This window comes from Periplaneta americana, chromosome 12, assembly GCF_040183065.1.
Source record: "Periplaneta americana isolate PAMFEO1 chromosome 12, P.americana_PAMFEO1_priV1, whole genome shotgun sequence".
Classification (NCBI taxonomy): domain Eukaryota; kingdom Metazoa; phylum Arthropoda; class Insecta; order Blattodea; family Blattidae; genus Periplaneta; species Periplaneta americana.
The window spans coordinates 46,364,797-46,390,017 of record NC_091128.1 but is presented as its reverse complement, the minus strand read 5'-3'; the positions used below and the strand labels follow the sequence as shown (position 1 = coordinate 46,390,017).

The following is a 25,221-nucleotide window of genomic DNA, read 5'->3' as shown; positions in this document are numbered from 1 at the left end:
TTCAAATAAGTGAAACGCCAATGCTTGTACTGAATACTAGAACGCAAAATTGCTAAAACTTAATAATACTAGCAGTTGTTTAGGTTTGATTCACACGACCCATTCTTTCCAAGAGCGGACCAAGTTTAACACTTGCGCTCGTTTGCATCGAAGACTGTAGTTACTGTGAATAGAGTACAGCGAATTTGTTCGGAATAAAATGGCAAGTCCTCAATTTCCTTCAGTTCTTTATTTCCATCAGAGTCTATTACAAGAATCTCCTATAGCAATCATTGCTGCTCATGCTTGCACAGCTGGTGCAAACCCAACTTGCTTGTTGCCCATATCGAAGACTGAGTAATACTGCCTTAAGAATGGAAGGCCAAGTATCCAGGTTTGGTCGGCTGCTGTTACCTGCAAATTGCAGTTCTGAAACATGAAACATTCAATTATCATTCTGTCTCTAGTGTTAGGGTTGCCACAACCTCCGTATTCAAGATCAATTCAAAGGATAGACTGTTTCAGTGTTTAGTTGACCAATCACTTAGATTAAACCATCTGTAACTATCTCGTTTCTATACACTACTTTACTTAACTAGCGAATGAAAATTTCCACTCCGCATTATTTCTAATTAATTATATGTTTTTAGAGCTAAAACCCTAAAATAATATTTAATATGCATAGCTTATGTAGTTCCTGTAGTAGTAATAATGGTAGTGGTAGTAGTAATAGTAATGGTACTGGTAATTGCAATTGCAATAGTAATAATAGTAGTAGTAATGGTAATAGTAGTAACAATAGTTTTAAGGATAGTAATTGCAGTAGTAACAGTAGCAGTAGTAGACTAATAGTAGTAGTAATATTAGTAGTGGTTGTAGAAATAGTAGTAGTAGCAACAGTAGTAGCAATAGTAATAATAGAACAGTAGTAGCAAGAGTAATATTAGTACTGGTGTAGCAATAGTGACAGTACAGCAGTAACAATAGTAATAGTAGCAGAGTAGTAGCAATACTAATATTAATGCAGTAGTAGCAATAGTAATAATACTATAGTACAGTAATAGCAATAGTAATAGTAGTGCAGTGGTAGCAATAGTAATAGTAGTAAAGTAATAGCAATAGTAAATTAGTACTGTAGTAGCAATAGTAATAGTAGTACAGTAGTAGAAGTAGTAATAGAGTAGTAGTTGTAGCAACAGTAGTAGAAATAGTAACATAAATCAATCTTATTTATCGACGATTTTAATGGCAGAGGTTATTCAGTGTGAAAATTCAGTGAGGTGAGAAATTGCCAACAAATTTTTCCAGGAGCCCTCTGTCTAGGAAGGTTCTTTCAAATGTCATAAATATTCGATACGGACTCCCAGCTATACTTGTCTTCCGGAGGGCTTAATCTCCCTTAAAAATCTAGCGCCCTAGGCCAGTTTTGAACCCGGGAAGATACAGCCAGACCACAGGGGAGTCCCGTTATTGTTACTTCAGAACGGAATGTTTTTCAAAACTAACGACATAGTAACAGAATCATTTTTCTATTAAAAGATCAGTACAGTGGATGAATAATTCACAGTGAACAATGTGTTTAGGATCGTAAATATTTATTGTCGATGTTTAGTCAACTGTCGGAAGACAGGCCTGGACCCCATAAGTGACACCATCAAGGCATCACTCATGAGGCAACTACGCCAGGAGATAACAGGGTAGGGTGGCCAGTTCCTTTATTATAAATCGTAAAATTGCAAACGCTGGAAGTATTAAATCTGAAGATCCCATTCAATACAAAAACTTCTTCTAAACTATGACAGTGAAAGCCTAAAATATCATAAGATACTATAATCAAAAATCTTACATTAAAAAACTCCTATATATTCAGGTAAATTTCCGAGATTTGCAAAGGAATATTTAATTAATAAGTTTATTTGTCAAGACTAAATAGCCTATGATCAAAATCCATTTGTCTAATAGAGGACAGACAGACAGTTGGAGGATATTACAGAAGGTACTTCTTGATATCATAAGATATCATGACTTAAAAACTTATAAGAAGCTATATATTTTCATGTGAATTTCTTGTATTTCCAAGGACGATCCCATTCTCAACGTTGAGGGTCCATGCCACGTCTATCTTTAAGGTTCGTCAGCTATCACAGAGCAGGCAAAAATTAAAATAGTTTATAAATCATTTTTAACAGCATAATACTCACTTCGTCGAAGAGGAACTTGCTCTCCAGCGGGAAAGGAATGTTATTAATCAAGAAAGTCAAGTTGGGAGCTCCTTCTCCACATTGGTACTGTAAGAAATTGAAGAAGTAAACAATTGTGACGTCGAATATGCTGGTCAACGTTGAAGAATGTACAACGTAACTCAAATAAAAAATATAGTAGGGGAGAAGTGGGTACAGTAAGACAGGGAGAACAGTGAGACATTTTTTATTAGATGATAAATTTTGGGAGGCCGAGACGTAGTTGGGAGGATAATATTAAAATGGATTTGAGGGAGGTGGGATATGATGATAGAGAATGTATTAATCTTGCTCAGAATAGGGACCAATGGCGGGCTTAAGTGTGGGCGGCAATGAACCTCCCGGTTCCTTAAAAGCCAGTAAGTAAGTAAGGTAAATTTTGATGTTGAAATGTTGGTAACAGTGGAGTTGTATGTTGCATGAGTAAAGTAACAGTATTTTCATACTCGATTTGATTCTAGTTATAAAGCTGAGTGATGAAAAAATAATTCGTAATTTTTCATTCTAGAAGTAAAATGTTGGCTTGTGTTTAATGAAGGTTATATTGGATATACAAATGAGATATAAATTTGAATGTTTTGTTACCTAATACTATGGTATTTGAGATTAGGTTTGGCAAAGTTTCGTCTTTCTTGTTTTAATTTTGAAGTGATGGCGTCATTTTTAAATGAACTATGCGTAAAGGGAACAGTGAGACATGCCATTGAAGGGTACACTGAGACGTCTCACTGTTCCCATGTACCAATGATTTGCAAAAACAAACTGTAATTATAACTTATTACATTTACCAGTAACTAACATTAAAAATGAACATGCTAGTAACCAATTTAGGGACTGTAGCTTAAAATAATGGATACATTACGTTTTAATGGTTTCGTAAATAAAAAATTATTCACAAAATTTAAGAAAATATTAAAAAATAATAAATAATTACATTACATTCTTATAATTATTATAAGCTTTGTTGTCACCAAAAATTCGTCTCATTTTTTCGCAAAAGTTTTAAATGTCATGGAAAATTCACTTTTCTAAATGTTCCAGATGTTTCAATGGTTTCGAAGACAGACAACAAAATGATTATAAATAATCCTACAGAACATGTCAAGAAGAAGAGACAGAAAGCTTTCCTTTCTTTTGAAATAAATGTAAATCATTTCAATGTCCGTTAATAGACACTGTGGTGTCTCACTGTACCCTCCTGAATGGGAGAAGTGAGATATTTGCATTTTTTTTTTACAAACACGTATTGTATATTATGTCCTTTATATATTAACAATTTGTTTGTGTATTATTATACTCCATGTTTTAATGTCTATTTCTATTGCACTTGATTTTAAAAATACTTGAATTGTCACTTGCATACACATGTCTTAATATTATGTGTCTCACTGTACCCACTACTCCCCTATGCTATGTATCGTGACTGGATCCCACAGTCTTTGCATGTTATCGAAGGCTCTAACTCGAGTCAGTCGCGTTCCTAGTTATGGGCGTGACTTCGATCTACTCTATAAATTTAATATCCCATCCCCATATTCATGATTTAAAAGCAATACTTACGTCCTGCATTATACTTGATATTAGATAGTACGCTTCTGGGGACACTACGAGTGAAGTAGTTCCTGTGTCCACAATTGCAATGCCAACATCATTGGTGATAGTCTGGTCTCCAATTGAGAGGCTGAAAATTTAATAAAGAGAAAAATAGCCGTGTGTGACAACCAATTTGTATTAAGTTGTAAAGATGCTGTAGACTACCATACATAGGCGGAGAGAGGATCGTTTCCTTGGGGGACAAAGCAAAATTATAGAATCCCGAGATAACGAAATTATGGGGGACTCATTTATATCCTCCCTCCGCTATAGCTTGACCTTGGTATAGTATATCGGAATATAATCATTTAATAAAGGTACTGTAAAATAAAGTAAAATTATAACAAAATATACCGACAATTTTACTTTTTTTTTCCTTTTGTACAGAGGAGAGACCTGGTTTGCACGCACTACAGCCTGAGGCGTGAATGATGGGGTAGCCGAACGGCTGTGCTCTTGTACAAGTACAGTACGCTGCACCGTGAACTTAACCCAGGCTTTTGTATGGATGATATGTGAATTAATGATGGCGAAATGATTTCGAGGTCCTACACCGAAAATTATCCAGCAATTCTGCTTCAATTGGTTGAGTAAAAACCCCGGAAAAAAAAACCCGGAAAAACCCCAACCAAGTAACTTGTCCCAACCAGGATTTGAACCTGGGCCTGCTCGTTTCATAGTCAGATGTGCTAACCATTACTCCACAGCCATGGACCAATTTTAGATTTACTTTAATCTGTTTACTTAAAAAGCAAGATGTCATATGAAATGTAAACTCTAATTATTTCATTTAATCTCGTCTTTAAGTTTGCACATTATACCGGAATCACTTTTCTTTTTTTCTGCAATGTTGTGTAGTATATTATTCATATTTCTCCAAGTGGCGGCCTGTACACCTGCAGAATTCTAACACATTTGTACAGGCTGTTAAAGGTCCTAAATCCACTTTATCACAACACGATAACAACCTTAATTTCAACAGAAAAAATCACACAAGCTGACTGTAGATTGCGTACGTACGTATGATTTGTTAAAGATTTTATGAAAATTTACATGTCGATATGTTTGAAGATAAACGGTTTTCCTTTAATTTCCCAAATATTTACTTTTTGTGAGTTAGACCTTTCTTAAATAAGCGATTCGCTTCATCTAAATAATCATCTGCCTTTCCTTTTCCTCCTATGCAGGACTATATTTCTGATTTATTACAGACAGCAGAAAACAGCCTTCACGGTGTGACTGTATATAAATTAGCACTTCACGTTTATACAATCACTTTTGCATCAGATCTGAAGTACTCTCATACTGCCACAAGATTACGAAGGATTCCTTACCTTGGTACAGAAACTGGGAACAATGAAGTGCTCAAAAGTGGAACGTAAGTTATGTCTCCATGGTAATATTTGCTGTCCATACCTCCAAAAATAACTTCGCCACCATCCCTGAAATTGTTAAGAACGGAGTTCAACATGATTATGGTTTCAAAACTTCAAATGCTGTTAAAAATTGTAACATAGTTTAAGGGGTTGAATAAGCTTATTATTTTTCATGTAGGCCTACCTACTTTGTCTTCAAGAATATGTAATTTCTTTTATAAAATGCAGCATGATAGATATCCAATTAAAGTATTAGAAAATAAACAGTAGGAATAAGGACTAGAGCATGGGTGTCCAAACGCCTATAGAATCAGGAAATATTTCACGTCAAGCATGCTCTGCTAAGGTCAATAACTTTCCATATAAAATAGAAAAAACGACCTTAAAGAATATGCGCTGCAGGTTGCTTACGCCAGGGGTTACCTAGTACGAGTTACAATTAAGGTAAGCGTTCACTACATCGTATACACTCCTCGTACGAATGGCACGCAAAGGATATTTTACTTTGTAACTAATTCAACAGTTCATAGCATAAATACACGTCAAAAAATGCATTTCAATTTCCATCGGCAAGTCTATCATGCTATCAAAAAGGAGTGCGTTATATGGCAGTAAAATTTTTTAATAGCCTCCCTATCGATATAAAAAATCAAACTCAAAACATAAAATTATTTAGGGCTAAATTAAAGAAGTGCCTAATTTCTCACACCTTCTATTCTGTAGGTGAATTCATGACATTCAATAACACTTCATGAAATTGATACTAAAGCTTTGTATTGTACTAGTAGACAATATTGTAAACCTCTTCTGCATATATTTCATCTAGACTGTATATTGATATTTACTAGATTGTGGCTATAAATTAGGATTTTATAATAGTATTAAGTTTTTTGACTTGTTCCATATTCTAGCTGTGAAGCAATGTATGAATATCATGGATGTTAATAAATACAATACAATACAATTTTAAGTGCAATGCATTCACTGTAACGGCTCTACCTCATCGTCTCATCGGATTCTCTATCAGCTGTTTAAAACATGACGTCGTACGATATTGACATTGCTGAAAACAGAGGGGTTTCAGATTAGGTCTATTAATTAGGAGTTTTAGCGAATAAGAATTTGTAATTGCTGCATGCATCTTAATTGAAGAGGAAGAAACGAAAGAGATATTGGTTACATAATATATATGTAAGACACGACTTGATTACTGTAATGGTAATGCCTCAAATTATATAATTTTTCGCAGTTTTCTACAAGTGAAATAAGTTTTCCGTCTGCCATTTTAGCGCGACACTGAACATGACACAACATAATAGTAACAGTTGAGGAATTAAAATTGACTTATTAAAGGAGGCCATGATCGCACGCATCGGAAAAGTTGCTCATCTGAGAAACGTGGACGGATTTGCCGAGAGCCGATGCGTGCGATACGATGTAGTGAACACTTATCTTTAGATATCTAGGGTGTTATGCATAGACATTTCGCTAGCCCGCGCTACGAGCGTGCTAAACTAGCCCCGGCTATCGACTGATTACTTGTAGAGGATTCATATCATATCATATCATATCATATCATATCATATCATATCATATCATATCATATCATATCATATCATATCATATCATATCATATCATATCATATCGCTAACACTGGTTTATGAATACGAACAACGTTAGTTCGCTGATCATCCACCGGAAGCCCGCGCTAAGAATGTCTATGAATATGGCCCTTATGGACTATCACTAGAGGCAGACCAAGTGCAAGACGGTTGGTTAAGAACAATCGATCTCGAAAGATGGAGGAAGAAGTTGAGGATAGGAAGACCTGAAATGACGATTATGTATTCCTGAATATTGTAATATGATACATTGAAAGTAAAATCCTTATGAAGAACTATTCAGATACTGATGCTTAAATGAAGTTGATTGAAACACATTGTTTCACTTACTGTCCTATGTAGAAAGAAAACAAGGGTTGGTTGATGCAGTTCGTAAGGTCACCAGAAGGACTAATTGTTGATCGATATAAATATGACAGACCAAGTATTCCATCCGTGGTGTTATCGAATAGGATTCCTTCTCCTTCGCCAGTAACTAAACCAAATGTAATCTTCATAGGAGAAAGTCCAGGAATCTGTTAAAAAGAATATTGCAGGTAAAATTCAAAATTAACATCAGAAAGAAATACTAAGTACAGCAATGTAATAATTCCATAAAGATTCGTCTAACGTTCTACATATAATAAACAAAAAATTGTAGCACTTTTTGAGGGGTAGAGACAGTGACATTTGAAGTTTTTTCCTAATTGATGAAACATTTTCATTTTTTGTATGTGGAAATATCATTGCAGCAATAACTTAAATTCGAGATTAGTTAAAAAAAAAGCAACCGTCTCTGCTCTAATATCTAAGGAATAATGAAAGTTCAGTCTAATTAATGTAATACGTAACTAGTCAATGATTATGAGGCAGACATACAGGATGTATCAAAAAGGATGGCGCAAACTTGGAGGGTTGAAAGTACACGATAATAGAAGCAAAAAAGTCCCAGTAAATATGGGTCCGTAAACGAGACGTTTGAGAGAAAATTACGAATTTATGGTTACAAGCCGCCACTGACATCATTGTTTGCAATATCGTATGTTGCAGTACAAAGTCTCAATAGGTTATCAATAGGCTCATGCTGATGAACTCTTGTATAGTGGTACGTACGACTTCGACCAAGACATGTTTCTTGGTACAAGCGTGCAGGCTCCCGAGCATTGCCGTTAGCCATGAAATGCATATCCGCATACTCTTCATTACTATAAGGTTCCATTGTAACTACAGTACAGCACAACTGGCACTCCTCAGACAAGTGACGTGACTGATACCTTTTGAGACTGTGTACTGTATCCATCCTGTACATTTTGCGTGTATGGTTTGATTACAACTCCACCTCTCGGCAATGTTCAGTTTTGCAAACGAAGAGCATAAGTCCGCTTCTAGTGCGGAAGGACTAAACCATACTATGCTACAAACAATGACGTCACTGGCGGCTTGTAACCATACATTCGTAATTTTTTTGCAAACGTCTCGTTTGCGGACCTTTGTTTACTGGGACATTGCTTCTATTATCGTGTAAGTTTGTGCAATCCTTTTTGGTACACCCTGTATACCTCCAATATGTTGGCTGCCTCTCCTCTTATGACATGGTACAAAGAACCAAAATTCTCACACCAAGATGAACAAAGAAGAAGTGTTAAATGTGACTGGAATTCATCATCTGACTCACCTGTAAAACATCTGATGAACACACGCCCTGCACAGGGCCTGATCCATACTGGATACTGAATGGTTGATCTTCTTGTTGGAAGCTTTTGGACTTTGTAGGGTAGAAAACGTGGTGGAGATCTACAAAGAAAACAATTTCCACATTAGTTCAGACGTTTCGTCTTTCCGAACACACAGCAACGTGAATGATTGCTTCTTCGTTCGCGAAATGTCAAAGTATTGTTAAGTAACGTGACTTGTACGTCAGGCAAATGAGGAGCTAGGTATCAAAGTTGGACAACTCCACTTTTCCTTTTTTTACAGGAGAGACGAAAAACTAGAACCTTGGAAACCAATGTCACCGTTATAGATACTTTTTTTAAACATTCTCATGGACAATATAAATATTTTTTCAGACTCAAATGTGATTAAAATTAATGTTCAAGTCGAAATTTATGTTTAAAAAGTGGAGTTGTCCATCTCTGAAACTAAGTCATGGAGTTGTGTTTTTGAAACCAAATGAAGCCATATTTAAAGTGTAGTTGTCTGTTTTTTAAACCAAACGAAGCCATATTTAAAGTGAAATTGTCTACTTTTGAATCTAAGTCTCTTCTAACTCGGTTTCAAAGCAAATTTACGTAAAACAGTACTTATTCATCCACAAACCGATTATATAAACAATCAGCCATGTTGGATTCGCGATGCATGATGGGAAAAGTTGATACGAATGTGGGCTTCTCTTTGGCTACTGAAGGAATTGTCCTAATTTGAAACCAAGCCACAGTGGAGTTGTCTACATTTTGATTCTAAAACGCACAATTAAGTGCTATTTTCGCTCTGCTCTGTCGGTTTTTGAACCTAAACAGTTCCAGAATCGCATTCAGCACACAAAATTTTCTAAGAGAAACAATCAATATCTCGAAATCGCAAAAAATGGAGTTGTCTAACTTTGATACTATGCTCCTCAAATAATGTCTTTTCATTCTAGTGTCAAAACGAAATTGCTCGGTGACAAAGTCGCCAATTGCAGGGCAACTATCCGATTTACTGAAATAGGGTTTGATTGAATTACAAAATTTGTACATAAATATTAATCTTTAGACATTTCGAATTAAAATTTCGTAAAATTATTTTTTTCTAGTCATTCTTGGTAACACTTTTAACACTTATATTAACACTGTGAAGTTGTTATTTATGCATTTATTTTAAATCATTTAATAGTTCTTACCTAAAAAGTTTCTTGAAACACGTTAATTTCGAATAAATTCGTGCTAAAAACAAAAACTTCGGCTACACACAATATTTCGCGTTGTTTAACGGGTTTAAATTTACGATATTTTCACCTCGAAGGGCTTGTAACATACAATTTTTGTTTTTCATCAGCTGAAAACCATATTTCGCGAATCGCTGTTTCGCGAAAACTAGATATGTGTACAAATTAAAGAGAAAAACAAACCAGACGGCAAGCAGAACAATCGTACCCAGTTGAAACCTTGTATCTTTAATCTCAAATATGATGACATTAATTAAGTAATAGGCTGCTAACAAATTAATTGAAAAAGAATAGTTCCCACTTTACTTGAGCACTGGAGATAAGTTATGAGAAGATATGTCCATAAGCGGATCCAGTGAGAGGCTTTAGTCCTCCCTTGAGCCGATATGTTTGTAGTTATATTGAAGTTTACGGAACTACTTTACTTAAATGAAATTAAACCCAACAGTTTTATTCTTGTCTCACATAATTAACGTCATCAAAGCGTTCGCTAGGAGAGAGTGTACAATTCTTGAATAGTAGTCCAACTACTGCCTGAACGCCAGCTCTGAAACCGCGCCTAAAATGCGGAATATAACGCGATATAGACTGCACTTTACTTGCTGAGTCACGTCCCCCAGCTCCCCACTTCCTCCTATCAGCGGGCGGGACTGGCAAGTGATGACAACACTAAGAAAAAGTAAGCTTCCCCTTTTGGGATTCTGGATCCGCCACTGAAACCCTCTGACATTGTAGAAGAATGTTTTTCAATTTATTTTTTATTTTTTCATAGTAGGTTATTCTACGACGCTTTTTCAACATCTTAGATTATTTAGCGTCTGAATGAGATGAATGTGATAATGCCGGTGAAATGAGTCCGGGGTCCAACACCGAAAGTTACCCAGCATTTGTTCATATTGGGTTGAGGGAAAACCACTGAAAAAACCTCAATCAGGTAACTTGCCCCGACCGGGAATCGAACCTGGGCCACCTGGTTTCGCGGCCAGACGCGCTAGCCGTTACTCCACAGGTGTGGACTTTTTTGAATTTATAAATCCAATAAATGTGCCTGTTTACCTCAATTTAGCAAGTCACAATAAATCTACTCCTGAAACTCCTATTTCCTAGTGTCTCCGTTAAATAATCCTTAGTGTTCTAAAGGTAAAGAAAATAATAATAATAATAATAATAATAATAATAATAATAATAATAATAATAATAATAATATTTATCAGTGGCGTGATAGCCCATGGTGGGCCAAAGCCGACCAGTCAACCTCTGTCCTCACGTCCATTTGTGAATTATTATAAGCTTATACAAACAATATAGGGGAAGGTAAGGCAGCAACAAACAGATTCATTATTTGAATTTATTTTTAGTAGGTTATTTTACGACGCTTTATCAACATCTTAGATTATTTAGAGTCTGAATGAGATGAAGGTGATAATGCCGGTGAAATGAGTCCGGGGTCCAGCACCGAAAGTCACCCAGCATTTGCTCGTATTGGGTTGAGGGAAAAACCCCGGAAGAAACATCAACCAGGTAACTTGCCCCGATCGGGATTCGAACCCGGGCCACCTGGTTTCGCGGCCAGCATTTTTTTAATCTTAAACAAACGAATCGATGATCCTGTTAGTCGTACCTTGCCTGTGAAACCTGCTTTCGCTACCAATGTAGCTTCCCAAAATAAACCTTGTTGACTGGGTGGGCAGAGGATCCCATACACTAGCCGAAATTTCACATCCGCGAACATACGATCCACCGCGTCTTTCATAACGCTAGTCCCAAGATATGACGCCTTAGACCACGCAGCTACGGCGTAGAATATCAGTTAGGGCATAGAAGACTAAAATAATTTCAAACGAGCCGCCAATATCATTAAAACCGCGTCTTTTTCTTTCTCTTAACCCCTCGATCAGTTATGAAGCCGTATTTGAAAGAACCGTTGTATGATTCAGAGGAGGCTTTGAGGATCTCGGAGACTTTAAGCAAATTATTACGAATGGAGGAAACGTTCCATTGGTATTAGGCTACAACAGTTCGAGATCAGTGCTAAGTTTGTTTCCGGAATGCAATGTAGTTTCTTGATTGTTAGGAAGATACTCACTGCAGTCGTAACCAGAGTCGCAGAGTTCCGAAGACGGAACCCACAAGTCAGAAGATCCAGTGTCCAGCACGACTCTGATGGGCTGGCCAGGAGTTCCGAGTTCGATAGTGGCAACGTATTGGGGCTGAAATCAAACACCATCATTTCAGTACCTCTGAGTGAAAGGACAAATACATTTAATGTTATTCACAGCTACCACTAGCATATCAATTTATTAATAATGTCTACTTTCCCCCACACAAAGGCTTCAACCCTGGTTAATTTTAACTATTGAAGATGATGAAATGAGTGGGAGGTGGAGAATGTAAGTGGAGTGTATTTATTATTAGTAGTATTTATTTATTTAACCTGGTAGAGATAAGGGCGTCCGGCCTTCTCTGCCCCTCTACCAGGAGATTCCAACTATAATATGAAGAATAAAATTACAATTAGTTTTAAATTTACAATTACAATTACAAATAAAATTAAGAGAAAAACGGGAGAATCCTGAGAAAAACTCTGCAACTTCAGTTTTTCTAGCTCAAATTCTATCACGACCAGGCCGGGGATCTAAATAAATCTGGATGGAAGGTCAGCGCACTGTTACTAATAATGTGTGATTTTCAGGGATGTAGTGGAGGTGGAGCGGAGCTCCGGCACTGATTTGGAACTTTAAAATCTGTTTTGACATCACAATACTTTCCCAGCTAACGATATCTGAGTTAATGTCAGAATATTTAGTGAATATATTTTCTGTGCTTCCTTTAGAAAATCGGAACAAGTTCGGAAGTAGAGAGTCGCGAGACCACTATAAGTGACAGGACAACCACCAAACTAAACTTTAGTGCGCCTGCGCGAAATGATCACATTCCTAATTCACTTTCGTTTCGTATCGTATTTCGTTAGTTTTCGCGTCTTTGTACGATACAGGAGATTGTCTACGGTGTTACTTACCGAAATGTGTTGTGTTTGTTTCCCAGTTATTTTACGGAGTGAATTTTAAACAGTTAATTCACTGCCTATAACGTGACTAAAAGACTGCTTGATACTTTTGTTTTTATCTATTGCCCTTCAGTAAATATGAAACAAAATAAACATAGACAAAAAACATTAACTTCTTTCTTTTCTCGTGTCATTGCTGTTACTAGTGAGTTACAAAAACTTCCTCTCCTGGTATTGGTGATACCTCAAGCCCATCGCTTTTATTTGATGAACCTAGTAATTCAACCAGAGATACTGTTATGAAAGATACAGACAGTTCCAGTATGACTGCGAAGAATATTCAACGTCATAATGTTCAAAACAGTGAAAGTCAAAAAGCCGGCCGAAGTTACGGAAGGAAAAAAATATGTGGTCAAGAAAAAAAGAAGCTTATCCGTGGATTGAGTGTAAGCAATGTAAGCTAGGCTGTAAAGTGTGTCATGAAGTAACTACATTAGGTGCATTAAAAAAAAGAGTGTATTTCTGTATCTAATGAATGGCGCTCATATTCAGTAAATTACTACGGATCGAACTGATCAGATCAGATCAGAAAAAAATTATTGAACACAAGAAATCCAGTGCTCATAATATAGCACAAAAATTATTGATATGTCTGAAAAGCAATCAATTGAAAATGTTGGCGAATAAACGAGTGCAGCCCACCGTGAAGCAACAAAAGCGAAATTTAGATCAGCTTAGTACATTGCGCAGAATGATCTCCCTTACAGTGACCATTTCGCTTTATTTGAGCTTTAGAAGCTAAATGGAGTAGATATTAATTGGTGTTGCCTTGCATTCTCCTTACAGTCTTACTTTATGGCATTTCTTTCTTTGTCTTTTTTTTTTTTGCATCAAAACCTTCCCCTTCCCCAAAAGTAAAAAAAAAAAAAAAAAAAAAACGGGATTGCACTGACGCGAACACTAATTCCTAAGCCCTCACCTAACCTGAACAACCTACCACCCCTCTTATACTAAGATGGATTTTCCAAACAAACTTCGGTTCCAGGAAATTAAGTAAAATCTTCTCCCTTGCCTTTCTAAGAACAATATGGAATGAACTTGCCAGAGTAGTTTGTCTGTAAGAGTTTTTTTTTCTTTACATTTTTATAAGTATCATTTTTGTACTTTTTGTTTTGGGCATTTTTGCATTTATAGTACCGGTTTTTTTATTTTAAATATACGGAAAATACTAAATAGGCGCTTTTTAGGCACAAACATAGTTTTTAGGCATTTATAGGACTTTATAGTTTATTTAGGCCTTTTAGGTCCTATAACTTTAATAGGGAAATCCTGTGTACATGAAACGAAGAGATATTTGAATAACATACGTCTAGGACGTAGCAAACAAATTAGATACGGAAAAAGAAATCCGTTCCCTAGGTACAGCTGGCGCCAGCGTTTTTGGCGTGTGCCCAGTTTGTAAGCATGTTGCTAGTGCAGAAGAGAATGGTACCACTTCCTATACACGTTACATCAGCCATTTGTCAAACACAGTTGTCAGACTGACTGCTGCAAAGGTAGAACACTCGTACTTAACGTTCACATTACTTATTTCACACGCCAAAAACGGTGACGCGGACTATTAGTGATTATTATGTTTTAGCATTGGGCTTGAAAAACCACGTCTAAGGATTCAGGAGCATTCAGAAGTTATGATATGTTATACTACGTACATCACTCAGTGGTACCTCGTCCCCATTCCTGGCCGAAATCTGTCTCCTGTCTCCATTTGGTCGTCGAACGCGTTGGAGGGGTACTCTAGAAAAAAAATGAAAGTTAATTAAAATATAACAAAGCAGTTTGACGTGTTACACTGCTCGAAACAATAATGAATGATTTGTTACAACAAGGTGTAACCATCATTTTTGGTGTGTTTAATTAAACATGGAAGAATTATGAAGCCCTTCGCATGTTGGCATCAGTGTTTAATAACTAGAGGATTTTATTACACTTCTTTTTACCCTAGTATGTAGGCTACCTGCTACGGTGGTCTAGTGGTTAGAGCACTAGACTTGAAATCATGTGGACCCTTTCTAAATAATAGGGAATGGTGGGCTGGTACATATTTTTATTTTCTTTGTCAACATCATCAGGTTGACCGCTGTAACTTTCGAAGCGAACAGTTGGGTCGATTACTAAGCCAATATCAAAGATGCTTCTATACTCTAATACATCATTTTTCTATTGCTTCCATTTCCTACCAACCAAATAACTGAAACCTCTCCTTACGGACACCTCCAAGATACGGACACTCCTAATATACAGACAGATTTTTATGTCCCAACTGAAATAATATAGAAATAATGATAAATTTTACTCTCGTTTACGGACACTCTCAGACACGGACACGGACAGCTGTTTCACAATCCTAAAGCTTGCTTTACTTCTGACTGCGGACAAAGCTTGTATTTCAAAACCTAATATGTTACAAAAATGGAAAATTTAGTTTTGAGAGCTGCACAGAAATCCTTAACATGAAAGAAGACAATAGCTCGTAGGCTACCACTAGCCCAACCGGCTACCCCTTGTTAGCTGGAAGCGGGTGGATAAACAAAATCATAAAATTTAACATGTCTGATAGGTCCAAGGTTTCCGCGATCGTGAAATTGTATTCGACACATGATGGGGTTAGTAGAATTATTCTCTTCACTTCAATCAGTTGTTCTGTTTCGAGAGACATGGCACCTGAACGTAAAGGTTAAATTGAAAACTGTAAATTACAGTACTGCATAACTGTAGACCTAGAATAAAATTGCATGGCAAAGTACTGTATTTTCCTTTTTCGGTCTTATCTACTGTAGTTCAAAGTTGCAAAGAATTTACTGTAGTATAGCCTACTATATTTAGAATTAAACTACAGTAGCACATTTAATTAAAAGCGTGAAGGGATACATAATGCATATTATAAATTTACTGTTAGATTGGGGAGCCTCCCTCCCAATAAAGGGCATCTCCCAGTTGCGGACAGATTGTTACGTCCCTTCGATTTCCGTAAATGAGAGCTTTCACTGTAGTTGTTCATGTACTGCGAATCTCACGTCTTTAAATGCACTGACATATAATTTTATGCTGAATCTCTCCATATGGACAAAATCCCAGAACGCACAAGAGAAATGGTAACGGATATTTTTCCAAAATATGTGCCAACTTAAACGTCCCATCCACTACCTGACATGTAATAATCTGAAGTATGTTACAACTGTGATTCTTCAAGGATGCATTTGTAACATTGTACTGTTGTAAGCTTACCGAAGGAAGCCTTCTGCAGCCGCTGCCACCACTGCAGCTATGGTGAGGTAGACGACGAGACGAGACATCTTGATGGAAGTGTGCCTTCGAGGGCTCTTCGAAGTCTTTTATACCCATCTCACACGTGTCACAGTGATGGCACTATCTTCATGATTCGGTTTACACAAAACGCGTGACTCTTTCCCTGTGCAATGATGGCAATCATCTTTCTGCGTATATAAGTTATTTTACAACTTTGTGTTAGAAGCCTTTACCTGACAAAGTACTTGAAAATTTTCAACATCTTTCTTCACAGAACACGAAAGGTATTTAAAAGATAAGTTCTACTTTTGACTGAAATGTTTCTGTGGCCAGGAGGAAAAAGGTCTTAAGTCAATTTTTGTGAAAATGAGATTTTTATATATTCTGAAAATTGAAACAATTCTCTACAATCTGGTAGAACAGTTGAACTCAAATAAGACTCCTGACTAGATTTATACAGCGTTACCAACTGAACTAAGTACTTTTTGAATCAAGCACACACAGAAGAAATGACTTAAGAATATTTAATACATTATTCCTTACAAACATCACATGTTTACTTTCCATGCTTCCCTGTTAAAAAGAACTAATTTGTATTTTAGCTATTTTATCACATACTGATGTCCTTTCCTTTTAAAACTTTAAGCAGCAGGTAAACAGTCCTATATTGTTTAAGACCTGTTTTGATATTCCTTATAATTTACATTTCTCATTTATTTTGATATGAAAAAGGTATTATATTTAAATAGTCCCTTCTTCTCATTTTCTGGGTTGTAGTCTTAAAAGGGCTTAAGTGCGGCTATTTTTTGGAAATAATCAAGAAAATTGTTAAATAAGCAACATTACCCATTTTAGAATGAATATAAAAATAATTTCCAGGAAAACCTCTTAATTAAAAGAACTCTATAATTGACACCAATTTCAATCTTTCTACTGCTCTCCTGAAAAGTATACAATTTTTACTTAAGACCTTTTTCTTCCCGGCCACAGGTTTGTTTCACGACTTATCTGACATTTTCTTGTGTGAGATGAGTAAACTTAAGGAAATTGTAATCATATGAAAATATTTTCATTATGTGTTCCATTGGCATCCAAGGTCAACTGCGACCGAATTCTGAAGGCCTCAAAAATTTTAACAAGATGTTCTCTCTCGATGCTGAGAGTCAGTAATTCCTGAAACGTCTAGAATGAGGTACGAAAATACATCTTCTAATTTAAGAAAATGGCCTAACTCCTTGAATTATTAGGGTAATAACTTTAAAAACACAAGTTAAGTGACTTAAGTGAGTAAACATGCCGATTTGGCGAAGAAACGGTGTGAAAAATGTGCTTATTTATGATCGCACTTCAGATATTGTAAGTGTTAAGTTATACTTGAATAGATTTCTGTTCATTTTATTTCGCACAATGTGCGCGGGAAGTAGGCTACAGTAATCATAACAGCAGGGCCGTCTTAACAGCATTGTAGGCCTTACGGGCAAAGCGGTGCACTGGGCCACCTGAATAATCCCATATACATACACATACATTCACCTTGTGTGTGACTGTTGACTGTTAAGTGGCAAAAGGCAGACTTTACGGAGAGATGTGACAAAGATAATGGAAAATGGCCGATAGCAAATGAAGAACTAATGAAAAGCCACCTTAGAAGCTTTGCTAGGTATATGCATTAATTGATCTGGATGCACTATAATTCACCAAGTTACAGATACTTACAATAGCCTGAACTAATCTAAGAAATGCAACAGTTTGTAAAGTAACATCTACAGCGTAGGAATAAGAATTATAGCATGTAATAATACATATTGTAATGGGACATGCCGTGGAATGAAGCATTTTAAAAAATATATAAGCTACATACATACATACATACATACATACATACATACATACATACATACATACATACATACATACATACATACATACATACATACATACATACACATACATCCATACTTTACATACATACATACATACATACATACATACATACATACATACATACATACGTCGACCTGGTTGGCAAGTTGGTATAGCGCCGGGCTTCTATGCCCAAGGTTGCGGGTTCGACCCCGGGCCAGGTCGATGGCATTTAAGTGTGCTTAAATGCGACAGGCTCATGTCAGTAGATTTACTGGCATGTAAAAGAACTCCTGCGGGACAAAATTCCGGCACATCCGGCGACGCTGATATAACCTCTGCAGTTGCGAGCGTCGTTAAATAAAACATAACATTAACATTACAAACATACATAATGTTCTGCCAAATGACAGGTCGCAATGTCCATGTTTCTGCCACATACAATGCCACACTCCACACAAAGCACTTCACTAGTCTCTTCCTTAGTTCTTTTTCCAGAGATCCACAGTATACTCCTTTTTTTATTAAACGCTTCCTTTGCCATTGCCATCTTCCTTTTGATTTCCTGGCAGCAGCTCATGTTACTGCTCACAGTACTCTACCTTGTTTAGTATTCGCACGTCCATCTTCTTTATTTTTCCTCCGATAAGAATGGTCTTAGTTTTGTTTACGTTCATCTTCATCTCGTACTTAAATAGATAAATTACCTGTAAAATATTCTTATGGGCCTATTCATTAGTACCTCCAATAAAATCAGTGTTTTGACATTAAAGAAAGATGATGTACAGCAAATATTAATCATTACTGGGGCTAGGATTTTGTTGAAATTGCATCTTTTTTCCAGTAAGCCATGAACATATCTGCTTTAGTATTTATATGTTATGTGATAAACTGAGCGTTTTAAGACATATTTGTTAGGGATTTTTTTTTTGCATTTTTTGCGTGTTTCATCTCATAAGAGCAATTTTTGTTTTATTCGGTCATTTTTTAAGCATTTTCATTTAATTTTGACCATAAATCCCCATTATTATTGTAAAATAATGTTTATTTCCTTTGATATTTTCTCTACATATTTTATCCATTAATACCCATTATTTTGTATAATATTTTAATCGTTTTTGTACACAAATATTGTCATTTTAACGTAGTACACCCCATGTGATGGATCAGTCCAACCACCCCTTCAATATAGACTCCTCTATGCCAGCTAGTTCCGGATAAGAGTGGCTTTGTGGAGTACTACATGGAAACTACATCAGGTAAAATAATTAATTAAAGTGTACTACTTAGCAAAAATTATGTAAAATTAAATAAACTTAAATGTTGGTACTAGAATTTAATTTAATTACTAAATACTAAGTAGTACAGAACCTCTTTTCCTACTAAGCCAATTATGTAATATCAATTTTAGGACATTTTTAAGGGCATTTCTGAAAGATTTTTAGGCTATAAATGCGTTGTTTTTAAGACATTTTTTTTTTCATGATTCATAGGTCATCAAAATCCTAGCCCTAATCATTACAAAGGTTTGGACTAGTGGCGTGCAAAGTTCGAACATGAGGGAGGCAACCAAGACATTACTGTACAAACTCCGTCCTATTTTGTATGAAAATCTAATCGTAAGAAATGTGCTAAAGTCCTTAAGCGATTAAAACATGAAGGGGTGGGAATGGAGGACAGCGAATATTTTTATATCAAGGTGAAACAAACTCGACAGACCTCCTTCTGCAGGGCCAGCATAGGCGGATATGGAAATTCGCCATACTCGACAAACTTGAACTGAACATATCGTCTGTAATCCACGACGCTAGTTTGGACAATACAATAATGCCTTGAACTTGAAAACAAACATTTCAACATAAAAATGGTATTTGGTCGTCCAGCAAAGACTGGATAGAAGGGGCACAGACTGCCATGAATTCAAGGAATTTAACACCAGAGCACTGGATGGATAGGGAGGATTGGCGTTTGGTTTCCGGAATACGACGTCAGCAGTCCTGAAACCGGAAGAAAAAGAAGAAGAAGAAGAAGAAGAAGAAGAAGAAGAAGAAGAAGAAGAAGAAGGAGAAGAAGAAGAAGAAGAAGAAGAAAATGGTAATTGGTAAATTATACCGACTGAAATGACATAGGAGCGCATTATGAAATTAACCTGAATTATTTATTATTGATAAAGTGTTTAACACAACCATTTGCGAAATTTCTTGATAATAATGATAGCCGTCCAAATCTTGGATTTTAAATATCGGCATCCTAATCAATTCAAATGAACAAAAAATAAAATGCAAATTAATGCTAAAAAAATACATAATTGAACATAAAAAAATAATATTCTGCGACAAGATGTGGTGGCTATCAAAGCGATAAAAATTTATTGAAAATAAATAATATACATCGAATATTATAAAGATGAATAGAAATGGTGATTGATGATGTTCAATGAAGATTTTAAATTGGTTGATGCAATTGTCTGAAGAGTCTTTTCAGGAACCTTTATTTTTCTGAGGATATCGAATGTAAATTTGGGAATTGTTCCTCGCGCACCAAACATAAGTCCAATGACATTCCAATCTTGAATATTATATTTATGACTGAGATCATCACAGCATGGAAGGTAAATAGCGCGTTTCTCTTCATGTACCTGCTTTGGTCGATGTTCTTCAGAATGTCAGACATTCCAACTATCCGCTACAAGTCGTAATTTTTCTTCTTCTACCGAGTTAATAAAAGATTTGAATGTTGAGGCGGGTGATTGGAGAATTAGTGTTAAAATGTGATCTGTGCACAGATTAGCATGGGGCTCCTGTACTCATGGGCCCCGGATAACTCCAACAGTGCCCACAATATGTTAAAAAAGCACTGCATAACAGCACTGTCTTTCTTTTGTTTGCATAGCAACCAGGCAACGCGTGGTGTTGTCAACTTGAGAGACATGTAAACAGTATCGGTAAGTCAACAAAGAGTATGGTCGTCTAAGTCTAGAAAATAAATAAAATTTGTTGTCAGATTCAAGAGTCTATAATTTTATTTCTTATATCGTTTATTTATTATTCTACTAGAGTTAAGGCCTTGAGGCTTTCTCTTCTACTCAACCTGAACTAACTAAAATACGGTATAATAACACGAAAGCAGATACAATAAAATGTACTATTTTATGGAATGAATAATAAACTATAAGAGTCAGTTCTCCTAAAATAATGCATCAAAGCAGAATGTAGGCCTACTATTGGGAGGACAAGTAAAGAACAATTTTTGGGCAACAGACAACAAAATTAACAATGAACTGCTGTGCTGTACTACATAAGCACGCGAGAATATTCTACTAATATTGTTATCAGTGTTGCCATTTCTGGCAACAAAAGTAAAACTTCCTCTAATGATAATAACGAATCTAGCGACGTTTGAACTACCGTTTGGGACTTTCTTTACATTTCAGTTGGTAACGCTGATTGTTATTATGTATTCATCGGTATATGAATAAGACCAAGGATTGTATTAACTTTTTATATTTAGTTATGCATGAACTGTACAGGCGTCCGTGTCAAAGCACAGCTGAATAACGATTTTTTTATATGTAGTAGATTGCAACCCCCCATGGATTATAATAAACTTTTCCAAGTTGTTTATGTATGTAATAGTAACCCTATATGTAGGCCTACGTAGACTTTACTTGAGTATAGGAATAGAGTTGTTCATAATATCAAATTATTGGATGTGACGTAAGCATTTGCATGGCGATCTATGTCCAATTTCCGTTTTACAAAATCCTTCCATTTTCTTTTCTAATAATGCAGGCTGAATAGTGTAGGCCAAGCCTGCACAAACGGCGCTCATCGAGCGCGGCTGTTCCTTAGGAGCGGGAGAGTCGTCTAACAGCTCGCCGGAAAGGTACATCGGAATGACGTAGGCCTGCTATAGGTAGAGGATAGTCCACGCAGCTATCTGGTGTAGTGTGTATTATCAGTAGCTATTTCACTTTGCCTATCTACGGCTACGTAATGGAGGAATCTAAAAGACGGAAAAGTGATCATCAGGCAAATTCTTTCAATATTGCATCGGAGAATGCTTATTTTTTCACAGCAGCTGGTGTCAATACATATCTGCTATAAAAGTTTGAATGAAAGACGAAAACATAATATAATGCGTCATTACTAGTCCACGCATAGAGATACGATGGTTTGGTGGTGAATATCGCAGTAAAAAGTTCAGGAGTTGAAAGTTGCATTATTGCATGAGGTAGAGTATGTCAGAATTTATTAATCTTCAACAGTTTAAATATCTCTCTTCAGGGAAAAGGCTAGCTCATTGTTGATATGTTGAATAAATTACGGGATTTTAGTCGTAAAATTACACTTTTCGTAAGTCAATTTCGGGAAAGTAATATGGCTCACTTTCCAACGATAGAAACTGCTCGTGATGAAGCCATGTTAAACGATTATATGCAAATATTAATTAAAATTCAAAATGAATTTAATTCTATGTTCCAAGATTTTGCCTTAATTGGAAGGAAGTTTAAAGTTATCATAATAAATTCCTTCAAGACCGGTTGAAACAGTGTCATACGATTTACAGCTTGAATTTATTGATCTTCAATGTGACCTAAGGGCTATAGATCGTTTGACTAATACTACTAGCCTGGTTGAGACTTACAAGACTAAACCTCAGCAATAATATCCACGACTACACAGGCTGCCTGTGAAAATGATTGCTATGTTTGGCTCAACATTTATTTTTGTAAGCAACTGTTTTCTATAATCAACTTTAATAAAGACAGTCATCGAACATCTGTAACTGATGTTTCATTACAATCAGTATTGTTTCTTTCAGCTGCTAACAGCATAAACCCCGTTTTGATGTACTGATAAATAAAAATATAACAAAATGATATTGTATATTTAAGTAGCTATAGAGTTTCTATTATTTCTGTAAAATAAATATTTCTTTATTAATTAGTAATAGTCCAAGATAGTTTTGTAAAAACTGAACGGGAATTCATTTCATGAACACTCGTACTAGTACTTCCTTTTCTATACATTTTGTAGCAGATCACCCCTTCTCTCAGTCCACCCTTAGACAGAGCGCAGCCAATATCTGCATTCCGCTTGCGAGTTGTGAGCCAACTCGGGAGAGCGCAAACCTTGTGCAGGCCTGGTATAGACGTTACATGTCAAACATAAGCTACTTTTGTACGAAGCTCTGTTTGATTCGATAATACTTCCCACCTGCAGGACTGGATAAACTTAGCGAAAATATAAATTTTATCAAGCATTAAGTGATAACATATTATTATATTTTAAATGCTTCACAGGTGTGCAAGTTTTGTGTATTTTTAATTGCTTCGTTATACGTATAATATAGAAACTTCGTGCCTACCCTTCCTAATTGAATTCAGAGGCACTTTATCGTTGTCACGCTTTATGAATTAACATTATTTTTAATGTTCTGTTTAAAAATTTTACTGAAAGAGCCGTAATATTCTATACTGGGTGTTCATTTCAAAGTGTGTCATTACGTCACTGTTGTGAGTGAACGATTTGAAGTGAGTTTCAGCTTTTATGTCAGAGAATTTGCCTATTAATCAAGGCGTTCAATCTGAAGTTGAGAACGTGTATGGTATAATTTGAATGTCGTAGCAACAGATGGCGGTCTGTACGGTCTGTGTGCTATCATAACCTCTTTCGAACTGTGTTTTTCGCGGCCAAGTCGTACGCAGGGTATAGGCTCATTCACAATGAAAATTGAACATAACGTAAGCGTTAACTTACAAATGTAAACGTAACGGTAAAATCAAAAACATTCACTATGGGAACATAAATATAGCCGCTAAGATACTTGGTAACCATGGAAACATAACAACGACGTCATTCCCTCATTATTCTGTCGTATACAACACCGTTCCACGATTGTGTTCTGTTTGCAAATCACGTAAGCATAAGCATGAAAGTTTGGAGTTTGCAAACTTTCATGTTAATGTCTTACGGCAATGTTTATGTAAATGTTTATGTGAATCATTGTGAATGATCTCATTTGATAACGTGGCCGCAAACTTCTGTGTTTGTGTTACGGTTATATTTAATTTTCATTGTGAATGGGTCTTATTTGTTATCATCGGTTGCGTGCGGCAATTTTCCACAATACAAATCAAATGCTCCGTGTCCATGTTGACCGTCGAAGTTATTGTCAACAAATACGTAAGTAATCGTCTTAACCCTCTCCCCATATCCCGACAGTAATAAAAAAACTTTTTTCTAAACAGTTCATATTCCTGCCACTACCGGCGTTACCGTACGTATCGGTAAGTACTCTTCAGAATGAACGCCGTACTTGTCAGGCAACTTCACTGGCACATAGGTAATACGCCTCTGCGGAAGTGTATGAAGATTGAATTCTCTAGGCTCATCGACTAGCCACATGACGACATACAGCGAGCCATGACACACTTTGAACTGAACACGCAGTATACGAGGTGAATAAAAAAAGAGCGCCGATTTCTATTGGTTACTGCACTGTAACTCTGCAAGAGCTCTCAGGCGACATGCGTGCCCCAGAGTTGGGAGATTCAGTTGAGATGAATAAGTGGAGTGTTCGAGATCATGTTGGCGTGGTGGAGTTTTTATTGACATCAAGGATTAAGTCAATAGTAGTGAACAGAAATCGCCACTGTTCCTCTCTCTATGCTGCAGAATGCGTTGCGTCGCAGCTTTGTGGCCTGACTGCACGAGTGCTCCGAGAACGCCGGTGCCCATCGGTGTGATACGGTCTTCAAAACTTGATTGCCGAACACTATATGAAACTTCAAAGACAGCCTAATACCCCTGTATTTGTAAATCGTAGACATCAGTGCTAACAAAATATTTGTAATCTGTTTAAATCGGACGTTCTTTCTGCTTCATCCTGTACATTTAGTTCGATAAAAACATAATGACAAATATTTAAATTGTTGAATTGATACAGCATTCAACTTGAGTATGTTTTCAGAGTTTCATGTGTTCAAGGCGTTCAGCGATTTTCGTACGTCTGCACTGTATCAAGATGTAGAAACATCAACGTTTGGGAGCTATGCACTGTCCTCATCAATTATAGTTTGTGTACCTAATGCCTACCCACTTCACTTGTGTGATTCGGGTTCCGCATAATGCGGACAGATGGCAGGACTGTGCCCCATTTTCAAGTTGCATACCATTTCGACGCATCACGCTATGCTTGATATGTATCTGTGGAAGTTATGTCATATACTAGGGCAGAATTTCTCAAACTTTTTAAAATTGGGAACTACTTTTTTAAGTCAGAACAGTTCCGCGGACCACCTTACTCTTGTTCCCTTCGAGA

The 25,221-nt window shown here is 36.4% G+C and overlaps 1 protein-coding gene across 1 annotated transcript; it reads right to left on the bottom strand.

Annotated features, from left to right (window-relative positions):
• Positions 1–210: 210 nt before the first annotated feature.
• LOC138710377 (pepsin A-like) lies at positions 211–16,139 on the bottom strand. Its single transcript, XM_069841257.1, has 9 exons — positions 16,012–16,139; positions 14,436–14,520; positions 11,803–11,926; positions 8,466–8,584; positions 7,142–7,326; positions 5,147–5,254; positions 3,780–3,900; positions 2,181–2,267; positions 211–408 (listed from the first exon to the last, which is right to left on the bottom strand). Exons 1-9 carry the CDS (start codon positions 16,077–16,079, stop codon positions 280–282), a joined length of 1,026 nt encoding a protein of 341 aa, XP_069697358.1. The 5' UTR covers positions 16,080–16,139; the 3' UTR covers positions 211–279.
• Between the last annotated feature and the right edge of the window lie 9,082 nt (positions 16,140–25,221).